The sequence below is a fragment of the Hemiscyllium ocellatum genome, chromosome 3 (assembly GCF_020745735.1).
Source record: "Hemiscyllium ocellatum isolate sHemOce1 chromosome 3, sHemOce1.pat.X.cur, whole genome shotgun sequence".
Classification (NCBI taxonomy): domain Eukaryota; kingdom Metazoa; phylum Chordata; class Chondrichthyes; order Orectolobiformes; family Hemiscylliidae; genus Hemiscyllium; species Hemiscyllium ocellatum.
Window position 1 is genome coordinate 100,435,017 of NC_083403.1, and position 22,455 is coordinate 100,457,471.

The 22,455-nt window shown below is 41.7% G+C and overlaps 1 protein-coding gene across 5 annotated transcripts in view; it reads right to left on the bottom strand.

Moving 5' to 3' along the window:
• Positions 1 to 22,455, bottom strand: part of znf451 (zinc finger protein 451) — an 88,739-nt gene that overhangs the window by 24,598 nt on the left and 41,686 nt on the right. For all 5 annotated transcript variants that reach the window (XM_060852061.1, XM_060852051.1, XM_060852042.1 and 2 more), the window contains exons 6-8: positions 8,288 to 8,435; positions 4,366 to 4,492; positions 2,403 to 2,562 (exon numbers count right to left, since the gene is read on the bottom strand). In XM_060852061.1, the coding sequence (XP_060708044.1) occupies positions 2,403 to 2,562; positions 4,366 to 4,492; positions 8,288 to 8,435 (435 nt within the window). The remainder of the gene's footprint in view (positions 1 to 2,402; positions 2,563 to 4,365; positions 4,493 to 8,287; positions 8,436 to 22,455) is intronic.

A 22,455-nucleotide genomic window follows, 5' to 3' on the forward strand; every position in this document is an offset into this window, starting at 1 on the left:
ACCAATAAGCTGGAAAATATTGAGAGGGAGAGAGGAAGTGAGATGAATACAGGAAGTGAGAGACTTCAAAGAACATGACCACAGGTCTCCAAATCTGATAAGACAGGTAGATAAAGTGGTAAAGAAAGCATATGTCATGCTTTCCTTTATTTGATGTAGTATAGTTTACAAAAGCAGGGTGTAATCCTGCAACTGTTTAAAAGCTGGTTATGCCACAATTACTGTTTGTGTGTAGTTCTGGTCAATGTATTGCAGGGATATAATTGCTCCAGAGAAAATACAGGGGAAATGTAGAAGCATGTTGCCAGTATTTAAAAACTGAGGATTGGTTGGATAGGCTAAGGCTGGTTTCCTTACAAAAAATGTTGTGATGATTTAATCAAGTTGTACAAACTTATGAGGGGCTTAGACAGGAAAGACTCCATTCCCGTAGTGCACGGTCAATTACTAGGGGCACAGTTTTAAAGTAGAATATTAGAGGTGACACAAAGAAATTTTTTTTTTGTCAGGTATCTGCAGTTTGCTGCCCAGTTTGATGGAGGAGACATCAGCTCTCAACTCATTTAAAAGGTAACTGGATCTGTTCTGAGGTGCTGTAATCCTCAAGAGAATGGACCAAGTGTTGGAGGTGTGAGTGGAATAGGCAGCTAGATTTTATTTTGGTTTTCAGGCAATGCAAATACAATTACTTCTTTTGCTCTGGCAGTTTTTCTATGGTTTCTGTGGATTCACCTGTGAATACTTGCAGAACACATCATTTTTACGAAGTGGAGAACTAGAGATAGGAAGGTTTAATATTCAACCATCCTGTGTAGGATGAACCAATTTAAACAAGCCTGACATTTATTTAGGAGGTATGCAGGGTAGGTCATGGGAAACTGGTGAGAAGTAAGAAAATATGTTAGTTTGAAGATGGTAATATTTTTCTCTCGGGGCCAGACAGGAGTAGAGCTGATAGCTTTGGGTTCAGCAGTGTTGTGCGAACATTGAAGACTATTTGAAAGGGGACAATATTCTCATTTGCTCAGATGTACAGGATATTAAGTCTCTAAGCATTACCAATCATTTCATGTTTCATATTATTTAACTGATTCATTAATCAGTTAACAGTCAATAAAAATTGCTACACATGGAAAAATCCACAGGACAGGCGACATCTCCCATGAATTCAAGTGTGCCCTGCCTCCTCAAAATTTGGAATTTTTGAATCTGTTTCATTTAGACCTATTCATTTTGTGGGGCTCATCAAAAATCCAAACATACTAGGAAAGTCCCATTTCAAATATTATAATCAATGAAAATGTAGAAGTTTTAAATATACACGTAGACAGTTTTAGTGCTATTTTACTGAAGCAAGTGATTCAGCTGCATAAAGAAATCTACTAGTTTACTGTAATGGAACACGTAATCAGGGTTTTCAGTTAGCGGAGAGACTGGAAGGTTCTCTTTCGATTAGATTCCCTACAGTATGGAAACAGGCCCTTCGGGCCAACAAGTCCATACTGACCCTCTGAAATGTAACCCACCCAGACCCATTCCCCATAAATGCACCTAACACTATGGACAATTTAGCATGGCCAATCCACCTAACCTGCACATCTTTGGACTGTGGGAGGAAACCGGAGCACCCAGAGGAAACCCATACAGACACGGGGAGAATGTGCAAATTCCACACAGACATTCACCCGAGCTGGAATTGAACCTGGGTCCCTGGCGCCGTGAGGCAGCGGTACTAACCACTGAGCAGAGAAGGTTGAGGGGCAATTTAACAGAGGTGTTGACACATTATAAGGGGTTTTGTTGTGGTGGATAGGGGAGAAATGTTTCCACTGGTAGGAAAATCAATATCCAGTGGAGACAGTTTCAAGATAATGGGCACAGACCAGATGAAGCAGTTAAACTAATTCTTGTTTTACAATGCATTTTGTGATCTAAAATACATTGCCTGAAAGAATAGGGGATACAAATGAAATAATTAGATTAGATTAGATTACTTACACTGTGGAAACAGGCCCTTCGGCCCAACAAGTCCACACCGACCCGCCGAAGCACAACCCACCCATTCCCCTACATTTACCCCTTACCTAAGACTATGGGCAATTTAGCATGACCAATTCACCTGCAGAAAGAATTGGATATGCATTTTAAAAAGTCCTCAGCTATCAGAATAAGAGTTGGCATAGTAGAACTAATTGGACAACTCTTAAAAAGAGCTTGTGTAGACACAAGAGGCCAAATACCTTCTTCTATGATTCAACATTTTACAAACACACCATTGCAACCCCCAACCATTTCTCATCGTTATGTAATTGAGTTCCACATGGTTAACGTACCAATTTTGATGTATGCTAATATTCAAACGCATTCTGCACTCCCAAACACCATCCCTCCACAAAACCTACCACTCAATTTGTGTCTTTGAAGGAAGTGATTTGTTTTGGCCATATGCTGCAAGCATTCATCTCTTAAATTGAAAAGGAGGTAGCAGCTTGGGCAAGCGAAGCACTGAGTAACCTGTGGTTCAAGGTCACACCGATGACCTTCATGATCTGTTGAATCAACCTATAAAGAAATGGACAATCTTTTAATCTGTGCATAACTACACATTCTTCATTAACTGGCAGGCAACAGCAAGTCAGTGGACAGGAGGCAATTCAGACCATCATATTTGCATCAGATCTGTGAACGAGCTAACCAATTAGTCTCACTCCCCTCGCTCTTCCAACTCAGCCCTGAAAGTCTTTTGCTTCAAATATTCTATCTATCCCTTTTTGTAAATTAATGGTGAATCTGTTTCCACTATCAGGCCAGATAATATGACACAACGCAGTTGAATAAGTTTCCATCATTGGCCCCTTGATTCATTTGTCAATTATCTTTAAGTTAAGCGTCCGTTCAACATCAACCAACCCACCAGTGGGTTTTGCTCCCCTCACAAAAATAAAACTGGCCTGGAACACTTGCAAAATATTGTGGCACCAACTCCAGGTATAAGAGGCTCATCATGAGTAAACGTCTAATGTCTAAAAGCAGCTTGCAAATAGAAGTTGGGTGTCTGGCTAAGAGTCATAAATAACTCTGGCAATTCATTTCAATTGGACCTCACTGTGTACAAAGTGACTGGCTGACAAGCTTGATTAGCTAATAAGCTAAGTTATTGCACTGATTTCAGTCGTCATCAAAATATCATTGGGAAGAAGTTTGTGGAGGTGTCAGCAATCTGGGCTGCTGGCTTAAAATCCCATTGCGACTTATTTTTAGAAAGACTTCCCAAATCTTATTCCACAGGCCAGCAGCAGACTTCTCAGGAACAGTGGGAATGGGAGTTCTGCCTAAGAGGTGCCAGCTAAGCTGAGGCTGGCAGCTCTTCCATACTCATCAGCTCCATGAAACAGGGAGTAGCAGCTGCTGGTAATAAACCATTTGAGATGTGATTCAGCCACAAGTCAGTGACTGATAACAATAACAAATTTTACACTTTGAAGAGGAGCTCTTTTATTTGAGAAGTGTGATAAAGGTGCCATGTAACTCCAAGTGCTATGCTGGTCAAAACTCTCAGTCTCTGTATAGCTTAAAGTTTAGATACAAGATACTGGGTATGCTTCATGGAATGGCTTTGATTGCAGCTGGCATCTTTAACTGATTCCAGGCAGTACAGAAAATGCTGTCTTTGCTTTCAATCAAGTTTAATCTTTTTGAAGAAATTCAAGGTACGAGAATATATAAAAAAAACCCAAAGCTCTTCTTGCCTGTAATCATTTTAATTATATAACCATCCAAGTCAAACCAATCCCATCGAGGTTAGTTTGAAAAACAACTTATACTGCACTGGGTATCTGACATTATTGGCCAAGATGCATTAGCTGTGGTTCAGTTGCTCTTAACTCTGAAAAATGTTGTGGGTTCAAATTTTATGACAGGGATTTGACCGCATAACCCAACTGACACCCCTGTGCAGGCATTAGGGAATGCTGCGCTATCTTTCAGATGAGCTGTTAAACGGAGACCCCGACTACCCTCTTAGATGTACACAAAATATTCCACTGCGCTTTTTGTTTTGTGGGATGGGAAGGTGCTGGGTTTGGGAAAGAGGACCAGAACAGATATTTGATGAGGAAACTGGTGGTTGAGGATAGGAGTGGAAGAAGGAGACTAGAAAAGAGATTGCAGGGGAGGAAACAGAAACAAGGATTAACAAAACTAACAGATGTAAACTAGCTTGGAGAATTCATGACCATTAACTTAAGAATCTCTCAACTTAAACATAAGTGAGTAATGGATAGAATGATGAAATTAAAAGTGAAAAATAACTACAAAGGGGTATTAAAAATGAATTTTATTCATCATGCATTCAGTAAAACAAACCTTTAAAGCCAAATGCTCTTCATATTTCTGTCGGTTTATGAATCGTTGACAGCATGCAACACAAACATACCAAGTGGATGGAGACCCATGAAGAGTAATCGTGGGATCACATGGAGAATGGTCAAACCTTTTTTTAAAAAGAAAGCATATTTTGAAAAGTTAGCACAGCATATCAACTGAACTTCCTCTAAGCCACCCAGTAGCAAAGATTAAAGGAGCAGAGCACCCTACAAAAAGGGTTGCAATGGAACAGCCCAGGACTAACCACACTCCATCTGTCACTTTGTGCCCATCACATGAAAAATAAATATGTAAAAGTCTCTTGCTAGAATATCTATGCTCTCTGGCTAAACGTGGAATCCCCACTTCTCACAAAAGCAGCCATGTGGCTCCAGGAGCCTGCTCCATCATTCAATATCACAGACCTAAATCCACCTTCCTACTTGCCTCCTATCTCTTGACTCCCTTGCAGATCAAGAATCTTCCTCACTCTGCAATGATCACATTTAATGTTAGCATTTTACAGCAGTGGCAACAGTCCATCTACACCACTCCAACATGGACTTTTATACAGTGCAGAATCCACACAATCATACATTTGTCAGGTACTGGAATGTACTAACTGCAGCACTCAAATGGACTCCTTGTACTGTGCCACAGAGGACTATCCTATTTCACCAATTTAGGATGGATTTAAGGCTTTGTAAAACACCTATTTTGCTGGTGACACAATTAGGGCCAAGTCTTCTTTGTCATTTCGCACAATTTTTCCAGCAATTTGTTTTTGAAAATAAAAGTCATGACATATAGATAACACTTATTAGATCAACATTTATCTTCCATTTCTAATAAACCCTCAAAAAGGTAGTGAAATGCTGGTGTGGTGTATATGGACTTCAGCAAGGCATCTGATAAGCTTCCCCATGGTAGGCTCATTCAGAAGGTCAGGAGGAATGGGATTCAGGGGAACTTAACTGTCTGGATACATAATTGGCTGGCCAACAGAAGAAAGTGAGTGGTAGTAGAAGGAAAATATTCTGCCTGGAAGTCAGTGGTGAGTGGTGTTCCACAGGGCTCTGTCCTTGGGCCTCTATTGTTTGTAATTTTTATTAATGACTTGGATGAGGGGATTGAAGAATGGGTCAGCAGGTTTGCAGATGACACAAAGGTTGGAGGTGTCGTTGACAGTATAGAGGGCTTTTGTAGACTGCAGTGGGACATTGACAGGACGCAGAGATGGGCTGAGAGGTAGCAGATGGAGTTCAACCTGGATAAATGCGAGGTGATGCATTTTGGAAGGTTGAATTTGAAAGCTGAGTACAGGATTAAGGATAGGATTCTTGGCAGTGTGGAGGAACAGAGGGATCTTGGAGTGCAGGTACATAGATCCCTTAAAATGGCCACCCAAGTGGACAGGGTTGTTAAGAAAGCATATGGTGTTTTGGCTTTCATTAACAGGGGATTGAGTTTAAGAGTCGTGAGGTCTTGTTGCAGCTCTATAAAACTTTGGTTAGACCGCACTTGGAATACTGTGTCCAGTTCTGGTTGCCCTACTATAGGGAAAATGTGGATCTTTGGAGAGGGTTCAGAGGAGGTTTACCAGGATGCTGCCTGGACTGAAGGGCTTATCTTATGAAGAGAGGTTGACTGAGCTCAGACATTTTTCATTGGAGAAAAGGAGAAGGAGAGGGGACCTAATTGAGGTATACAAGATAATGAGAGGCATAGATAGAGTCGATAGCCAGAGACTATTTCTCAGGGCAGAAATGGCTAACACGAGGGGTCATAGCTTTCAGCTGGTTAGAGGAAAGTATAGAGGGGATGTCAGAGGCGGGTTCTTTACACAGAGTTGTGAGAGCATGGAATGCGTTGCCAGCAGCAGCTATGGAAGCAAGGTCATTGGGGACATTTAAGAGATTGCTGGACATGCACATGGTCACAGAAATTTGAGGGTGCATAGATGAGGATCAATGGTCGGCACAACATCATGGGCTGAAGGGCCTGTTCTGTGCTGTACTTTTCTATGTTCTATGCTGCCTATCTGAACCATTGAAGGAACGTGCAGAGTGCTTTAAGGAGAAAGTGAGGACTGTAGATGCTGGAAATCAGAGTCCAAGTGTGGTGCTGGAAAAGCACAGCCAGTTAGGCAGCATCTGAGTAGCAGGAGAATTGACATTTTGGGTATAAGCTCTTCACCAGAAAACCAGCCTCATTCTGATGAAGGCCTCATGCCTGAAATGTCAATTCTCATCTCCTTGAATGTTGCCTGATTGGTTGTGCTTTTCCAGCACCACACTTTTTGACTATGATCCCCAGCATTTGCAGACCTCACTTTCTCCTAGAGCTTTAAGGAGAATTCCACGATTTTACCCAGCATCATTGAAGGAATGGTGATACAGTTCCAAGTTACGGAGTGAAACTTGAGAGGAAACTTGCAAGTGGTGGTGTTCTTATGCAATTGCTGCCCTTTCCTTCTAGGGTGGTAGAGGTCACAGCTTGGAAAAGGCTTTAGAAGAATCCTTGGTGAGTTGCTGCAATGGTATACACTGCTACCACCATGTGTCAGTGTGAAGGAGATGGAAGCTGAAAGGGATAGAAGTGGAAGGGGGTCAACACTGAAGGCAGTGAATGGAGTGCCAAATCAAGTGGACTGTTTTGGCCTGGATAATCTCAAGTTATTTCAGTGTTCTTGGATCTACACCTATGTTCAAATGGACAGCATTCCAATACACGCTTGACTTGTGTCTTTTAAATGATAGACAGGCTTTAAGGAATCAAGTGATGAGTAACCCAGGACAGAATGCCCAACCTCTACTCTGATGTTGTAGCCCCAATATTGATATGGCTGCTCCAGTCCAATTTATGATCAATGATAACCTTCAGAAGGTTGATAGTGGGGGAACTGTAATGCCATTCAACATCAAGGGATGATAGATTCTCTCTTGTTGGAGACAGTCATTTCACAGCACTTGCGTGGCCAGAGTATTATGTGCCATATACCATTCCAAGCAGAGATGTTCTTCAGGTCTCGTTGCTTAAGAAAACAGCTTGCTTTAGTATCTGAATTGTTATGAATGGGGCTGAAAATTATGCAATCATCAGCAACCATCCCGACTTCTGATCTCATGGAGGTGGAAAGGTCATCAACGAAGCAGCTGAAGATGGTTGCGTCTGGAACACTACTTTTGTGGTGCAGTGAAGTACCCTCTTGAACCTGAAGGCCCAGATTCAAGTCCCACCTTCCTCAGGAGTTTGTAATGACATTTTTGAACAGGTTAATAAAAGAAAATCTACTGTGAAAAACTTCTGCAGTCACGTATTGAGGTGCTTGATGTGACTTCAACTAACAGAGAGCTTTCCTCTCCATCCCATTTATTCTGATTCTACACTCGGTTGAAGACTGACAAGGACAGTTAATCTCAACTCAACCCTGGAGTTCAGCTTATGCTCATGTTTAGACCAAAGTTGCAATGAAGTTATCACCTGCTGTTGCACATTTTGACTCAGCAATAGTGACAGGATAGGTCGCTGCATATGGGCTCTGGAAAAGCCCCAGGTTTCTCTTATCAAAACACCATATGTAATCACATTAAGCACTAGTACTGATCCTCAGGTTCATTTCTCACCAAACATGCATCCATATTCCCAACCAGGAGCCAAAACAGAACCCCATGTTATCCATTAAATATTCCTTATGTTCCCTTTGTAGGAACATGGGAGGAGGTGTCACTGAACCAACCAGTTACAATGCAGCAACCACTACAACCATTCAGTCCTTTAGGAAAAAAATACAGAAAAATTAAGTAGGCAAAGTATTAAACTTTCCGTATTTACTCAATAGCTTATTGACAAATCTGCAGTTTTGGTTTCTAAAACAGTCTTAGAAAATGTATTACTTTCACTGATAAAAGAAAATGCCTACCTTTTCAAGTGCCCTAACAGCAGATGCCTGTTGTCAAACTTCCTGTTGCAATTCATTATTGGGCAGTCAATGGGATCAGGAGTCACTGGTGTATTTATGTGTCTTCTATCTCCTCTACGACCAAAACTGACAACCCCAGGCTTTGGCCCTATTTGATAAATACATTGGGAAGGATGTAGAGGGTTCGTAATTGGAAGAGGGGGTCGGGGATAGGGCCAGAAGAGAATAAAATATGGCAAATTAGACATCTATAGCCAACGATGATGTATATCTAATTCATTTGGACAGAAAAGGCAGGATAAAATTAACTTGTGAATTCACCAAGTACCATTTTATCAAGATTTTTCTCATCCTTGGAGCATAATTTTGCATGGAAGAATAAATTGCACCTGCATACCAAATAATTACGGTTCGCGTTACTGTCAGGAGGATGAATCCAAATATAGAATCAGCTACAAAGGATTTTATTTTGTTTAGCAGTAGCCTTGGTTGACCGCGCGGAGTTTACGCATTCCTCTCCTGTCAATGTGAGTTTCCACCAGTACTTCGGTTTCCTCCCATAGTCGAAAGATGTTCAGGTTAGGTGGATTGTCCATGGTAAATGTAGAGTTACAGGAATAGGTTAGGGATGGTGGGATGCTCTTTGGTGGGTTGGTATGAATTGATGGCCAAATGGACTGCTTCCACACTGTAAGGGTTCTTTGATTCTCTAACTAAAACTGGTTAGAATTGAATCATAGAATCCCTACAGTGTGGAAACAGGCCATTTGGCACAAGTCCACACCGACTCTCCGAAGAGTAACCCACCCAGACTCATTCCTCTGCCCTAATACTCTACATTTACCCCTGACTAATGCATCTAACCCACACATCCCTGAAAACTATGGGTGATTTAGCATGGCCAATTCACTAACCTGCACATCTTTGGATTGTGGGAAGTAACCGGAGCATCTAGAGGAAACTCATGCAGACATGGAGAGAATGTGCAAACTCCACACAGACAGTCACACAAGGCTAGAATCAAACTTGGGTCCCTGGCGCTGTGAGGCAGCAGTGCTAACCACTGAGTCACTGTACCGCTCATAAATTAGTTTTGTTCCCCGCAGCCATTGATATTTCTATATTCAGGAAGCTTTTGGACCCGTGTACAATCCGTATTATGAAAATAGGTGTGAATAATAACGTGCTTTTCCTGTGCCTTTTCTGTGCAGATACTTCTGGATAATGCAAACTTGTTTTATCGAATGAACAAGAGTGTGAATTACCACTTCATTCTGAGAAACCATACAAATACAGACCATAAGATGGAAATACCCAGATTTACCAAAAGAAGATCCCCATTTCTATGCCAGTTTAAGCTATAAGGAGCATAACGTTTCATGCGACTATATTGGGCTCAGTCTTGAAAACCCTGCAATATATGAATAAATGACCTTGGCAGTTTTCTACTTTAAAGTATTGGACAGTTAGGATAACAGTAACTTGACGTTAGACAACTTGGATAATATTGACTTTGGACTTTTGAGTGCAGTGCTCATCTCTGTTTTTGAAATATCTTGCACATTGAGCTATTTTTGATGGGAGGCTGGAGAATTGAACCCTGCCACCAGTCTTCCATGAATATCAAAAACATGTTTTAATTGTTTGGAAGCAAAACATCTGTTATGTTTCTATCTTGTTGGCCAAATGCAATTGAATTTGCCTGGGTTCTTCCATGGTTGTTTGACAATAAGCCAGGGTGGTATGATGGCTCAGTGGTTGCACTGCTACCTCACAGCTCCAGAACCCTGGGTTCAATTCCAGTCTCAGGTCACTAGCTGTGTGGAATCTGCATTCTCCCGGTGTCTGTGTGGGTTTCCTCCCACAGTCCAAAGGTATGTATGTTAGGTGAATTGGCCATGCTAAATTGACCATATTGTGCTGGTTAGGTAAGTTAGTTACAGGGGTGGGAGGGTTGATAGGCTGATGAATACTTGAACTGAAGCGCTTAGCTAGGCCTTTAAACTCTTCAGCACACTATTCCTGCCTTCAATATGTTTATTTTTCCAGTGGTTTGAACTCATCTGGATATAAGCCCATTGACATGCTTCAAAGGGCAACGACAAGAAATAATAAACTTGTTTATCATTGCCAGTGATGGTGTACTCGCTTTTGAATTAATGTTGAACTTTATATTGAATTGTGTTTGAATGTGTGTGCGTGCGTGTGCAAGAGAGAGCAAGTATGAGAGAGAGAGAAAAAATATGTGTTTGGAAAGTGCAAGCCTTATGCGGAAAAAAACAAGCAAACCAGCCATTTATACAATCATTGGCCAGATAATGAATACTTCAACTAAAGTGTCTGGCTTGGCCCTTTAAATTCTTCAACACATCATTCTTGCCTTCAAAATGTTTATTTTTTCAGTGGCTAAAACTCATCTGGATATAAACCCATTGACATGCGTTCAATAAAGGGCAACTACAAGAAATAATAGAATTATTTATTATTGCCAATGATGTTGTACTGATTTTTGATCTTCAATTTTAAAAAAAGTTAAGTTCAACTGATAACAGGAATTCAGAGAAAATATATTCCTGTTAGGATGAAAGGAATGGCTGGTAGGTATAGGGAATGCTGGATGACTAAAAAAATTGAGGGTTTGATTAAGAAAAAGAAGGAAGCATACAGACAGGATAGATCAAGTGAGTCCTTAGAAGAGTATAAAGGAAGTAGGAGTATACTTAAGAGGGAAATCAGGAGGGCAAAAAGGGGACATGAGTTAGCTTTGGCAAATAGAATTAAGGAGAATCCAAAGGGGTTTTACAAATATATTAAGGACAAAAGGGTAACTAGGGAGAGAATAGGGCCCTTCAAAAATCAGCAAGGCAGCCTTTGTGGAGCCGCAAAAAATTAGGGAGATACTGATGCAAAATACTCATTCGGTATTTACTGTGGAAAAGGATATGGAAGATATAGACTGTAGTGAAATAGATGGTGACATCTTGCAAAATAACCAGATTACAGAGGAGGAAGTGCTGGATGTCTTAAAACAGGTAAAGGTGGATAAATCCCCAGGACTTGATCAGGTGTACCCGAGAACTCCAAGAAGCTGGAGAAGTGATTGCTGGGCCTCTTGCTGAGATATTTGTATCATCGATAGTCACAGGTGAGGAGTTGGAAGACTGCAGGTTGGCTAAAGTGGTGCCACTGTTTAAGAAGGGTGGTAAGGACAAGCCAGGGAACTATAGCCAAGTGAGCCTGACGTTGGTGTCAGGCAATTTGTTGGAGGGAATCCAGAGGGACAGGATGTACATGTATTTGGAAAGGCAAGGACTGATTAGGGATAGTCAACATGGCTTTGTGCGTGGGAAATCATGGCTCACTAACTTGATTGAGTTTTTTGAGGAAGTAACAAAGAGGATTGATGAGGGCAGAGCGGTAGATGTGATCTATATGAACTTCAGTAAGGCGTTCAGTAAGGTTCCCCATTAGCAAGGTTAGATCTCACAGAATGCAGGGAGATCTGGCCATTTGGATATAGAACTGGCTCAAAGGTCAAAGACAGAGGGTGATGGTGGAGGGTTGCTTTTCAGACTGGAGGCCTGTGACCAGTGGAGTGCCACAAGGATTGGTGCTGGGTCCCCTACTTTTGTCATTTACATAATTGATTTGGATTCAAGCATAAGAGGTACAGTTAGTAAGTTTGCAGATGACACCAAAATTGGAAGTATAGTCGACAGCGAAGAGGGTTACCTCAGATTACAACAGGATCTTGACCAGATGGGCCAATGGGCTGAGAAGTGACAGATGGAGTTTAATTCAGATAAATGCAAGGTGCTACACTTTGGGAAAGCACATCTTAGCAGGACTTATACACTTAATGGGAGTGTTGCTGAACAAAGAGACCTTGGAGTGCAGGTTCATAGCTCCTTGAAAGTGGAGTAGCAGATAGATAGGATAGTGAAGGCGGTGTTTGGTATGCTTTCCTTTATTGGTCAGAGTATTGAGTACAGGAGTTGGGAGGTCATGTTGCGGCTGTACAGGACATTGGTTAGGCCACTTCTGGAAAGTTGTATGCAATTCTGGTCTCCTTCCTTTCTGAAAGATGTTGCGAAACTTGAAAGGGTTCAGTAAAGATTTACAAGGATGTTGCCAGGGTTGGAGGATTAGAGCTATAGGGAGAGGCTGAACAGGTTGGTGCTGTTTTCCCTGGAGCGTTGGAGGCTGAGTGGTGACCTTATAGATGTTTACAAAATTATGAGGGGCATGGATAGGGTAAATAGACAGAGTATTTTCCCTGGGGTTGGGGAGTCCAGAACTAAAAGGCATAGGTTTAGGGTGAGAGGAGAAAGATATAAAAGAGTCCTAAGAGGCAACTTTTGCATGCAGAAGGTGGTACATGTATGGAATGAGCTGCCAGAAGAAGTGGTGGGGGCTGGGACAATTGCAACATTTAAGAGGCATTGGGATGGGTATATGAATAGGAAGGATTTGGAGGGATATGGACCGGGTGCTGGCAGGTAGGAGTAGATTGGGTTGGAATATCTGGTCGGCCTGGACGGGTCTGTTTCCATGCTGTACATCTATATGACACTATGACTTTATAATAAATTCATATTGAATTGCTGTATTCAAGGGGGTCTGTGAGTGAGGCCACATGGGAGTGTGCATGTGTGAAATCAGAAAGAGCCTGTGAGTGAGAGAATCAGAATGAGACTGTGAATGAGATTGTGTGCGACCGAGTGAAGGGCTTTTGCCCGAAACATTGATTTTCCTGCTCCTTGGATGCTGCCTGACCTGCTGTGCTTTTCCAGCACCACTCTAATCCAGACTGAGACTGAGACATTGTGTGCGAGACTGAGAGTTTATGTGTGAGTGATACTGTGAATGAAAGTGAGTGTAAGAATGAGAGTGAGTGTGTGAGAGGATATATTTTTGTAAAAGTGCAAACCATTTTGGGGGAAAAAAAAACTAAGCAAACCAATCATTTATCCAATCATTGGCAGAATGATGAATACTTCAACTGAATTGCTTGGCTAGGTCTTTAAACGGTTCTGCACATCTTTTCTGTCTTCAGTCTTTTTATTTTTGCAATATTTAAACTGTTTTGAATTAAAACCCCATTTATATTGCTTTAAGAATGGGCAATTACAAAAAATAACAGAATTGTTTATTATTGCCAATGATATTGCACTTGTTTTTGACTCTAAATGTATTTTAATTAATGTTTAGCTTTATAATGAATCTACATTGATTTGTTATTTTGCGAGTTGTGTATATATTTGTGAGTGTATATAAGAGAATATATATTTGTAAAATGCAAACCATTTTGGGGAAAAAAAATTAAAGATGCACAGAGGACAGATCACTAAAGACTGTAATACATTTTGTTGTTCCCTGTTTATCTGCTTATGTTCAATTACTCAAAATTGCCATTGTCTCCTGTGGGGCTAGCCCTATAACCATGAAAAACTAAACAATCATACTCTTTGTATGAAAGTACAGGTCTTAGTGGTTAAGAGCCTAATCTCTCACTCACTTATTGAACTCTTCATCTTAATGTAATCACATCTCAGGTGTTGCTTATATATATTCACTTTCCAAATAGATCCAAAACAAAACTCCATTCAAAGTAACAAAATACCAAGAATGTCTTAACAGTACTTCGGTCTGCATCAAATTTATACAATATGTATAAATTAATACCAGAAACAACAACTGCTGAAGCACTTTAACATTTCTAGCATATGTCTTCCACACACAATGTTCCAGTCTCCTGCCCCAATGTGAATCTACGAGCCTGTGAGCTGTGGTGAGGAAGGCCTTTAAGGAGGTCATTATCCTGATTTTTTTTTGGAGAGCTTACGTATTTTGCTTTTCCCTCCTCCTGTAAATCACTGAGCCGTATGTAGGATTCACTAATTAGACAATTACACTTAACCACTCACTAAAGTGGTTCAGCATCTTGGCTATGCCAACAATACTAGGCACCAGGTATGACAGAAAATCATCTGAGTTCTTTGCACGATTTTCATTTCTAAAAAGTGTATTTAGTAAATGTTTTCAATGTTCTTACATTTGCTTAAATAAAAAGCTTTAAATTACAATCTTTTGTTTTCTTCTTTTAAAGCGGAAGGAAAATTCTGGGCTGATGGGGGTGAGGGTACATTTCATATCCAATTAGTATTATTTCACCACCTACAACCTCCTATCAGTAATTTGTCTGAGAACTCATCCTGAGGAACCATGCATCTGGGGTAAGAGATGGTCAGAATCCTAAAAAACCAAGGTTGCGCCTGGGCATCATACAAGAAATCACTGTGGGGTTAGGTGATGGAGAAATTGGTTGAACAAATAATGGATCTGTCAGGATTGGAAATTTGTTCTCAATAATGTGAGAGGTGCATCCATTAAAATTGCTGCTATAATATCCATCTACACACTTGCACCACTGATCCCAAACAATTCATGAAATGCAACCTTTAGGATAATGATCGCATTGCGCTTGATGCGCATTCGAAGAATTCATGCGCAAGACTATTAATTATTATTATTTACACTGGCTGTCTCATCAAAGCTGTGGGACCAGACAACACAAAAATAAATGGAAAGGCAGATTGCAAGAGGGATACAAACAGTTCACAAAAAATAATTGTGATATGTGAATAGGCAAAAAAAAAATCAGCAAGTGGAGTATGTGGGAAATTGCAAAGTTGCTAATTTTGGTAGGGAGACCAAAAAGCATTATTTAAATGGATAAAAACAGCAGAAATCTGCAAAGGGACTGGAGGTGCTCGTGCACAACATACAGAAGCTAGCACAGGAAGGCAAATGGAATGTTGACCCTTATTTCCAGGGGATCAGAGTGTAAGAGTGGAGGGGTCTTGCTGCAAATGTACTAGGCACTGGAGAGACGACATCTGCAGTATGTTAGCGGTTTGTGCCCCCTTAGTTAAAAAATATCATTTCACTGAAAGCAGTTCAAAGAAGGTTCACTACATGATCCCCGGTATGGTGGGACTGCCTTTTCAGCAAAGGCTAGACAGTTTGGAACTCTATTCCCTGGAATTTAGAAGAATGAGATGTGATCTTGTTGAATTGTACAAGATTCTTAGCATGCTTAACAGGATAAATGCTGAGAGCATGTTTTCCTCATGGGTGGGTCTTGGATCAGAAGGCATAGTCTCCAAATAAAGGGTGCCAATTCAGAATTTAATCTTAGAATTAGCTTTATTGTCACATGTACTCAAATGCCACATATCACGCTCTCTTTGGTACAAAGGTACCTAGGTTCAAATTCTTAGCAGGGAAACAAAATAGCAAAATAAAGAAAGAAAAGCATTATAGATTATAGGAATAAAGTTTTAAGAAGCAATGAAAAGTTCTGAATACCAACTCTAACCCAATCCACACTGGCACCTTGCCTCCTGCCAGGCTTCATCTGAAGGATCTTGAAGCTGGGAGACCACTCTGGAATCATCTCATAGCTGGAGGTCACGCTGAGGCCACAACAGCCAGGAGATTGCCACTCTGGGTTTGCACCGAGGCTGGATTTCAGCACATATGAAGCAAAAAAAAACTCAAAAGAGATTAACAAGAAAAGTGGACACAGCAAATAGGTCCGATTCCTCAGCCGAAGACTGAGTTGAGGAGGAATTTGTTCTGAGGTTTGACAGTCTCTGGAACTCAGAGTCATAGCGATGTACAACATGAAACTGGACCCTTTGATCCAATCATCCATGCTGACCAGATACCCTAAACTGATCTTGCCCAATTTGCCAGCATTTTTTTAAAAATTCATTTGTGGGACTTGGGTGTCAGCATTGATAGTCCATCCTTATTTGACCTTGAGAAGGTGGTGGTGAGTTGCCTTCTTGAATCACTGCAGTCCACTTGCTGGATCAATGCCAGGTTGTCCGTCTTGGTTTCATTTCTTTGTTGCGACTTTCTAGCGACAGATACTAGGCCATTTCAGAGGGCAGTTGAGAGTCAACCACATTGCTATTGCTATAGAGTCACATGTAGGCCAGACCAGGTAAGGATGGCAGATTTCCTTCACTGAAGGACACTAGTGAACCAGATAGGTTTTTCCAACAATTGACAGTAGGTTTTACGGTCATCAGAGGACTTTAACAAAATCTTTTTTAATAAAAATAAAATGTTTTTCTTTTGAATATTACAAATATAAAACCAAACAATTCAAACAAATGTTAAAAATTACATAAATAACTAAGCTAAAAAAGGAAAACCTAACAATAATAATGATAACAACTATAACAGCTCAGCAAAACAAAGCAATAGTCCTCAATCATTGAGTGCATGAGTTTATCCGTATTCATATGTTCGTATTTCCTCCCCACTGGATATTCATTACATAGAATTGCCATGGCTATAAAGGCTCTTATTAGTATGCCGGACAAATCTGTACCCAGGTAGCTCAAAATGGGCCACCACGTCTTATAGAAAATCTCAGTTTTATGATGCACCAAACTCCAAAGTCAGTTCAAGGCATGTACTCCATGACTAGCTTACGCCAGCCCACCAGCCCCGGGGGATTTTCTGACATCCACTCTAATAGAATGTTCTTTCTTACACAAAAAGTAAGGATCCTGAAAAGCCTTTCTTTGTGTGCACCTAATGAAAGTGAATTAACAAAGCCAAGAAGAGGAGATACCAGGTCCATCTCCACTTTCACCCCCAAGGCCTTCACTATTTCACCTACCACAGCACTCCAGTGTGCCTGCGTCTGTGGCAGGCCAAAAGACAATGAGTAAAGTGTGCCCACCCTCACTTCACACTGAGGACATGATGGAGATGCTCCCGCTTTAAATTTAGAGAGGCGGTCTTGAGCCAAATGGACCCGGTAGGGAATCTTCAATTTTAAGGAGTGAGTCCTGTTGCAAATTGAGATCCTTCTTGCACTTCCCCGATATCCTCCCATATTTCAGAAGAGATCTCATGTCCAAGTCCCTCTTCCATACCTTACAGAACTGTTCTGTCTTGTCCGTGGGACCCTCTGCCAATAGATGATAAGCGTTGCTAGCAGATAATGTACCCTTAGCACTCAACACCCTCTTCTCCATGTCGGGCATACAAGGATCAGTTCAAAGTATGTTCTCTTTTTGTATGAAATTTCTAATTTAAAGAAACAAAAGAGGTCCCTATCCAGCAATTCATATTTTCAAGTCAACTGGTCAAAGGATATCAATATGTCTCCTTCAAATAAATCACCCAGGCAAGACAAACCCATAACTGCCCATAGTTTAAACCCAGAGTTCATTGTCCCTGACTGAAAGCCCAGCATATCAACTATGGGTGTCAAAAATGATGTTTTGGCAATATTGCCCTCACCCTGACACATTGCCCTCCATGCCTGGACAGTATTGATGACTATTGGGCTATGGCAATATTCCTTAACTGTTCTCATTTTGTCTGAAAGCAGCAGACTAATAAGGGGGCATCTTGTCAGAGATGCTTCAATGAAGGTCCCTCCGAGCCCAATCATTCACGCAAGATAGCAACAAGATAGTTTCTGATATCCGGGAGACCCACTCCTCCAAATCTGTAAGTTAACTGCAACTTAGTCAATTTAATTAGAGGCCACTTTTGATACCAGATAAAAGAATTGAACCAGTTGTTCAGTCTTCTAAATGTTTGCTCAGTAAAAAGCAGAGATAGCATTCACATAGGATACAACAGGCAGGGCAGAACGTTCATTTTAATGAGGGCCATCTGACCTAACCAAGAGATCAGAAGCACCTCCCATCTACGAAGGTCCTGCTGGATTCTGTTGGATAAATGGGGAAAATTGGCTTTAAATAGCCAATTAAAAATGGGAGTAACAAATATATTTAAGTAGAGAAAGCCCTCCCGCGACCATCTAAAGGGGTACAGAGATCCGCCCTCAGGATCAGGCACTCTCAGGAGACCACCCATGGGCATGGCCTCTGATTTCGCAAAATTGACCTTTTAACCAGAGAAGTCACTAAATACATTGATGCATTGCGTCAGGTGTGGGACTGAGACTGTTGGGCTTGATAAGACGACAAGAATGTCATCTGCATATAGTGCGACCTTTTGTGACTTCGACCCCACTTCTGGAGTGGTTATATTGGGATCCCTGTGTATTACCTCCGCTAGTGGCTCAATCACCAATGTGAGAAGCAATTGTGACAAGGGACAGCTCTATCGACTGCCCCTGCAAATATTAAAATTGCTTGACTATATACTATTGGTGAGGACGATGGCAAGTGGATCAGTATATAAAACCTGGACCCGATGAAGGTCTATCCCAGGCCAAAATGCTGCAAAGTACAAAAAAAGATATGGCCACTCGACCCTGTCAAATGCCTTTTCCATATTGGAGATTGGAGATCACCAATCCCTGTACTGTTGACATACTTGGAACACATTAAGTAATCTTCTGACATTATCTGTTGACCTGCAATCTTTTATGAACCCGTATGGTCCTCCTCAATGATGGTGGGCAGTGCAGTTTCTAGCCTTAACGCAAGAGTCTTAGATAGGATTTTGAAGTCGACATTCAGGAGTGAAATGGGCCTATAGGAAGCACAATCCTCCGGGGCCTTCCCTTTTTTAAGGGTGAGGGAGATGTTTTGTTCTCCTGGAAATGGCGGGAGGAGGCCAGGACTATGTGAGTCATTAAACACATACTAAGCCCTGACAATATCCTCAAATTCCTTATCAAACTCACTGGGAAGTCCGTCAGGACCCAGCGCCTTTTCATTCTGGAGCTGTCTAACAGCCTCCTGCACCACTTGCTCTGACAATGGGACATCGAGGTGAGACTCTTGTTCAGGGGTCACTCCCGGAAGATCTAAATTCTTAAAAAAAAAAGACTCCACCCTAACCCACCTGCTCTCACAGCTTTCGGATTGGTATAATTCAGAGTAAAATTTCCAGAAAGCTGCATTAACCCTTTTAGAATTCTAAGTCAAATTTCCAGTGTCCTCTCCGAACGAGGTAATGGCTTGCGGGGCACTTCTTTTCCTAGCAAGGTATGCTAGGTACTTGCCTGGGTTATCCCCATGCTCAAACAGCCCTTGACTTACTCTTAATCATTAAAAACACTGGGGTGTGATTGGAAACAGGATATTGCCAATTGTACATTATGCCATCAAGCCCAGATGTGCTGCAGGGGTCAGAAAAAGATCAATCCTGGTGGCATTTATGTGAGTTCAAAAAGAATGTGAAGTCTCTGCCAGCAGGGTGCAGGTGCCTCCAAACATCTACCAACCCAAAATTCAGCGCACAAATCCCTTCATTGTTTAGATTGCAAAGATGATATTGGCAAGCCTTTGGGCAATCTGTCTACCTTAGGGTCGATGAGACAACTGAAATCCCCTCCTATGATAATGTTCAGATGCAAGGTTACCCAGTTCAGAAAGCGTGTCTGTCAAGAATTTAAGGGGGTGGGCCAGAGGACAGCAAACATTTAAGATCCCGTATTCTTCCCATGTATCAAAGCTTTAAGGATTATAAAATCTCCCGTGTGTGTTTTTAGTGCCTTCTAATAACTTAAATGGGAGATTCTTCCTAACTAAAATGGCCACCCCTCTACTCCTTATATTGAAAAATGAAAACTAAACCCATTTTTATTGCAGCTTCAAATGATCTGCATTTTCCAAGTATGTTTCTCGTAATAAGGCAACATCCACCCTCTGCCTTTTAAGGCTGGAAAGTACCTTCTTCCTCTCGACTGGCAAATGAGTATCCTTAATATTCCAGGTGCACTACTTAAGCACATCCTTAGCCATAACCTTCTATAGCACCAGGTAGACGCCAGAGAGGAAGAACCCAAACTACAAATTGCTGAGCTTTAATGCAAAAGAATTCACAAAACCCAAAAACTACACAGACTAAAATAACCACAGCCAACAAATCTTACAAAAACGGTTTTGTTTTTCTGTTTTGCTGTGTACAAAACAAAATTGCCAAAGGCACTGATTGGAGTAATTTACCTCCCATTCAAAGGGGATATCTTGACATCCTACAACCCGACTTACCATCCCAAATGCCTTCTCAGCTCCTACCAGCTAGGGTTGCGCCAGATACACTGACCACCCGGTAGAGAAAAAAAACATACAGGAACAAGGTCAGTACAAGGAACAAGTAAACTAAAAATAAACGTTACCCATCCTTGAACATAACTTCGCGATTAAAGATAAATATTCTTTTCATCCCAGATATCATTTCAAGCAACTTATTACCAGAAGGAGGACTCCACTTAGTCCTTTTCAAAGAAAAACAAACCCAAACAGCTCTGTCCACTATACCTATTCAGCTGCTTGAAGTAAGTCAACTTGTCCACAAAGATCTTCGCTTTCTCTGGCGAGTCGAACAAATGTATGGATCCATTATGATTGATCTGAAGCACCGCTGGATATCTTAGAGGATACTGGATCCCAAGTTCTCTCAATCTTCTCTTGACACCATCATAGGACTTCCTTTTTTGGACCACTGCTGCACAGAAGTCTGGAAAAAACATGACCACTGGAGCCGCCACATACCAACACCCTCTAATCCTTCCCCTGGACTCTCAAGGCTTCCATTGCCCTCTGCTCATCTTTATAATAATGGAACATTACCAGGACAGGATGTGGACAGTGATCTGCACCTGGCTTTGGTGCCATAATCCAGTGGGCTCTTTGTTATCCTTCCCTTCTCAACATCCAAACCAAGGAACTCCGGGATGCACTCCACTAGCTGTTCGCTTTCCGTCCCCTCCATTATGTCAACAACGCGTAGGCTCTTTCTTCTGACCCTGTTTCGAGATTGTTTACCAGATCCAACAGACCATGGACCTGTGTTTCCAGGGCTTCAATTCGGCTCATGGTGGAGTCAGTCTCTGCCTCTGCTCTGCACCCGGCACGCCGGTTCATCGGCCCTTTCTCCCAAGTCTTGCAGCATGGCAGACATAGGAGCCAACTTCTCTTCGATTTTTTTCCTGGATGTGCATCCCCACGACCTCAAGATTTGGCCAGCTCCTGAACCAGGGTGCGGTGAGTAAGCGAGTCCGCTGCTTCAGAGGGCTAGGCTGTAGCCCCAGCCTTGGGTGAGCTTCTTCCTTTTATTGGTATTCTCCAGTTGCAACGACAAAGGTAAGCCGATTTTTTGGGTTTCTAACTCCTTAACTGTGTTTTTACTCACAGTAAAGTGGTTGCAATGGGTTCTAGCTCTGTTGTGTCGGTGTTGCAGCATGGAGTCCAGCAAAAGCAATCCTAACAGGACGCCGCCATCTTGGATCCCCCCATCAGTTGATTCTTAATTCCAGATTTTTTTTAAAACCGAATTCAAATCTCAACATTTACCGTGGCGGGATTCAAACCCAGGTCTCCAAAACATCATTCTGTGGTTCTGGATTAATAGTCGAGTGACGATACCACTCGACCATCGCCTTCTCTGGTGGCCCATGTTCCTCTAAATCCGTATTTATATACCCATCCAGATAATTTTTAATTGTTATTATACCCATCTTCATAGCTTCCTCTGGCAGGTTGCTCCGTACACACACCACCATCTGCGTGAAAAAAAAAGGTATCCCTCAGGTCCCTTTTAATTCTTTAGTCTCTCACTTTAACCTATGCCCTCTAGTTTGGACTCCCCCACCCTGGGGAAAATACTTTTTCTATTTACCCTATCCATGCCCCTCAATTTTATAAACCTCTCCCCTCAGTCTCTCACATCCATCCAGATAGCTTTTAAATATCACAATTGTACCAGGCTCCACCACTTCCTCTGACAGCTCACATGCACCACCCGCTGCATGAAAAGGTTGTCCCTGAGGTCACTTTTAAATCTATCCTCTCTCACATTGCTCCTATACCCTCCAGTTTGGACTCCCTCACCCTAGGGAAAGAATCTTGTCTACTGACCCAATCCATTCCCTTATGATTTTATAAACCTCTCCCCGCAGTCTAACAATCCAAGGTAAATAGCCCCAGCCTCTCCAACACCAGCAACATCTTTATAAATCCTTTCTGAACTCTCAAGTTTCACAACATCACACCCCCCCCCCCATCTATATCAATGGAACGGAGGTTGAGAGGGTGAAGAGTATCATGTACCTGGGAGTGATGATAATGGACAATCTGTCCTGGAATTCACATGCGGATGCGATGGTCAAGGCGGTACCAACAACACCTCTTGTTCCTCAAGTGGCTCAAGCT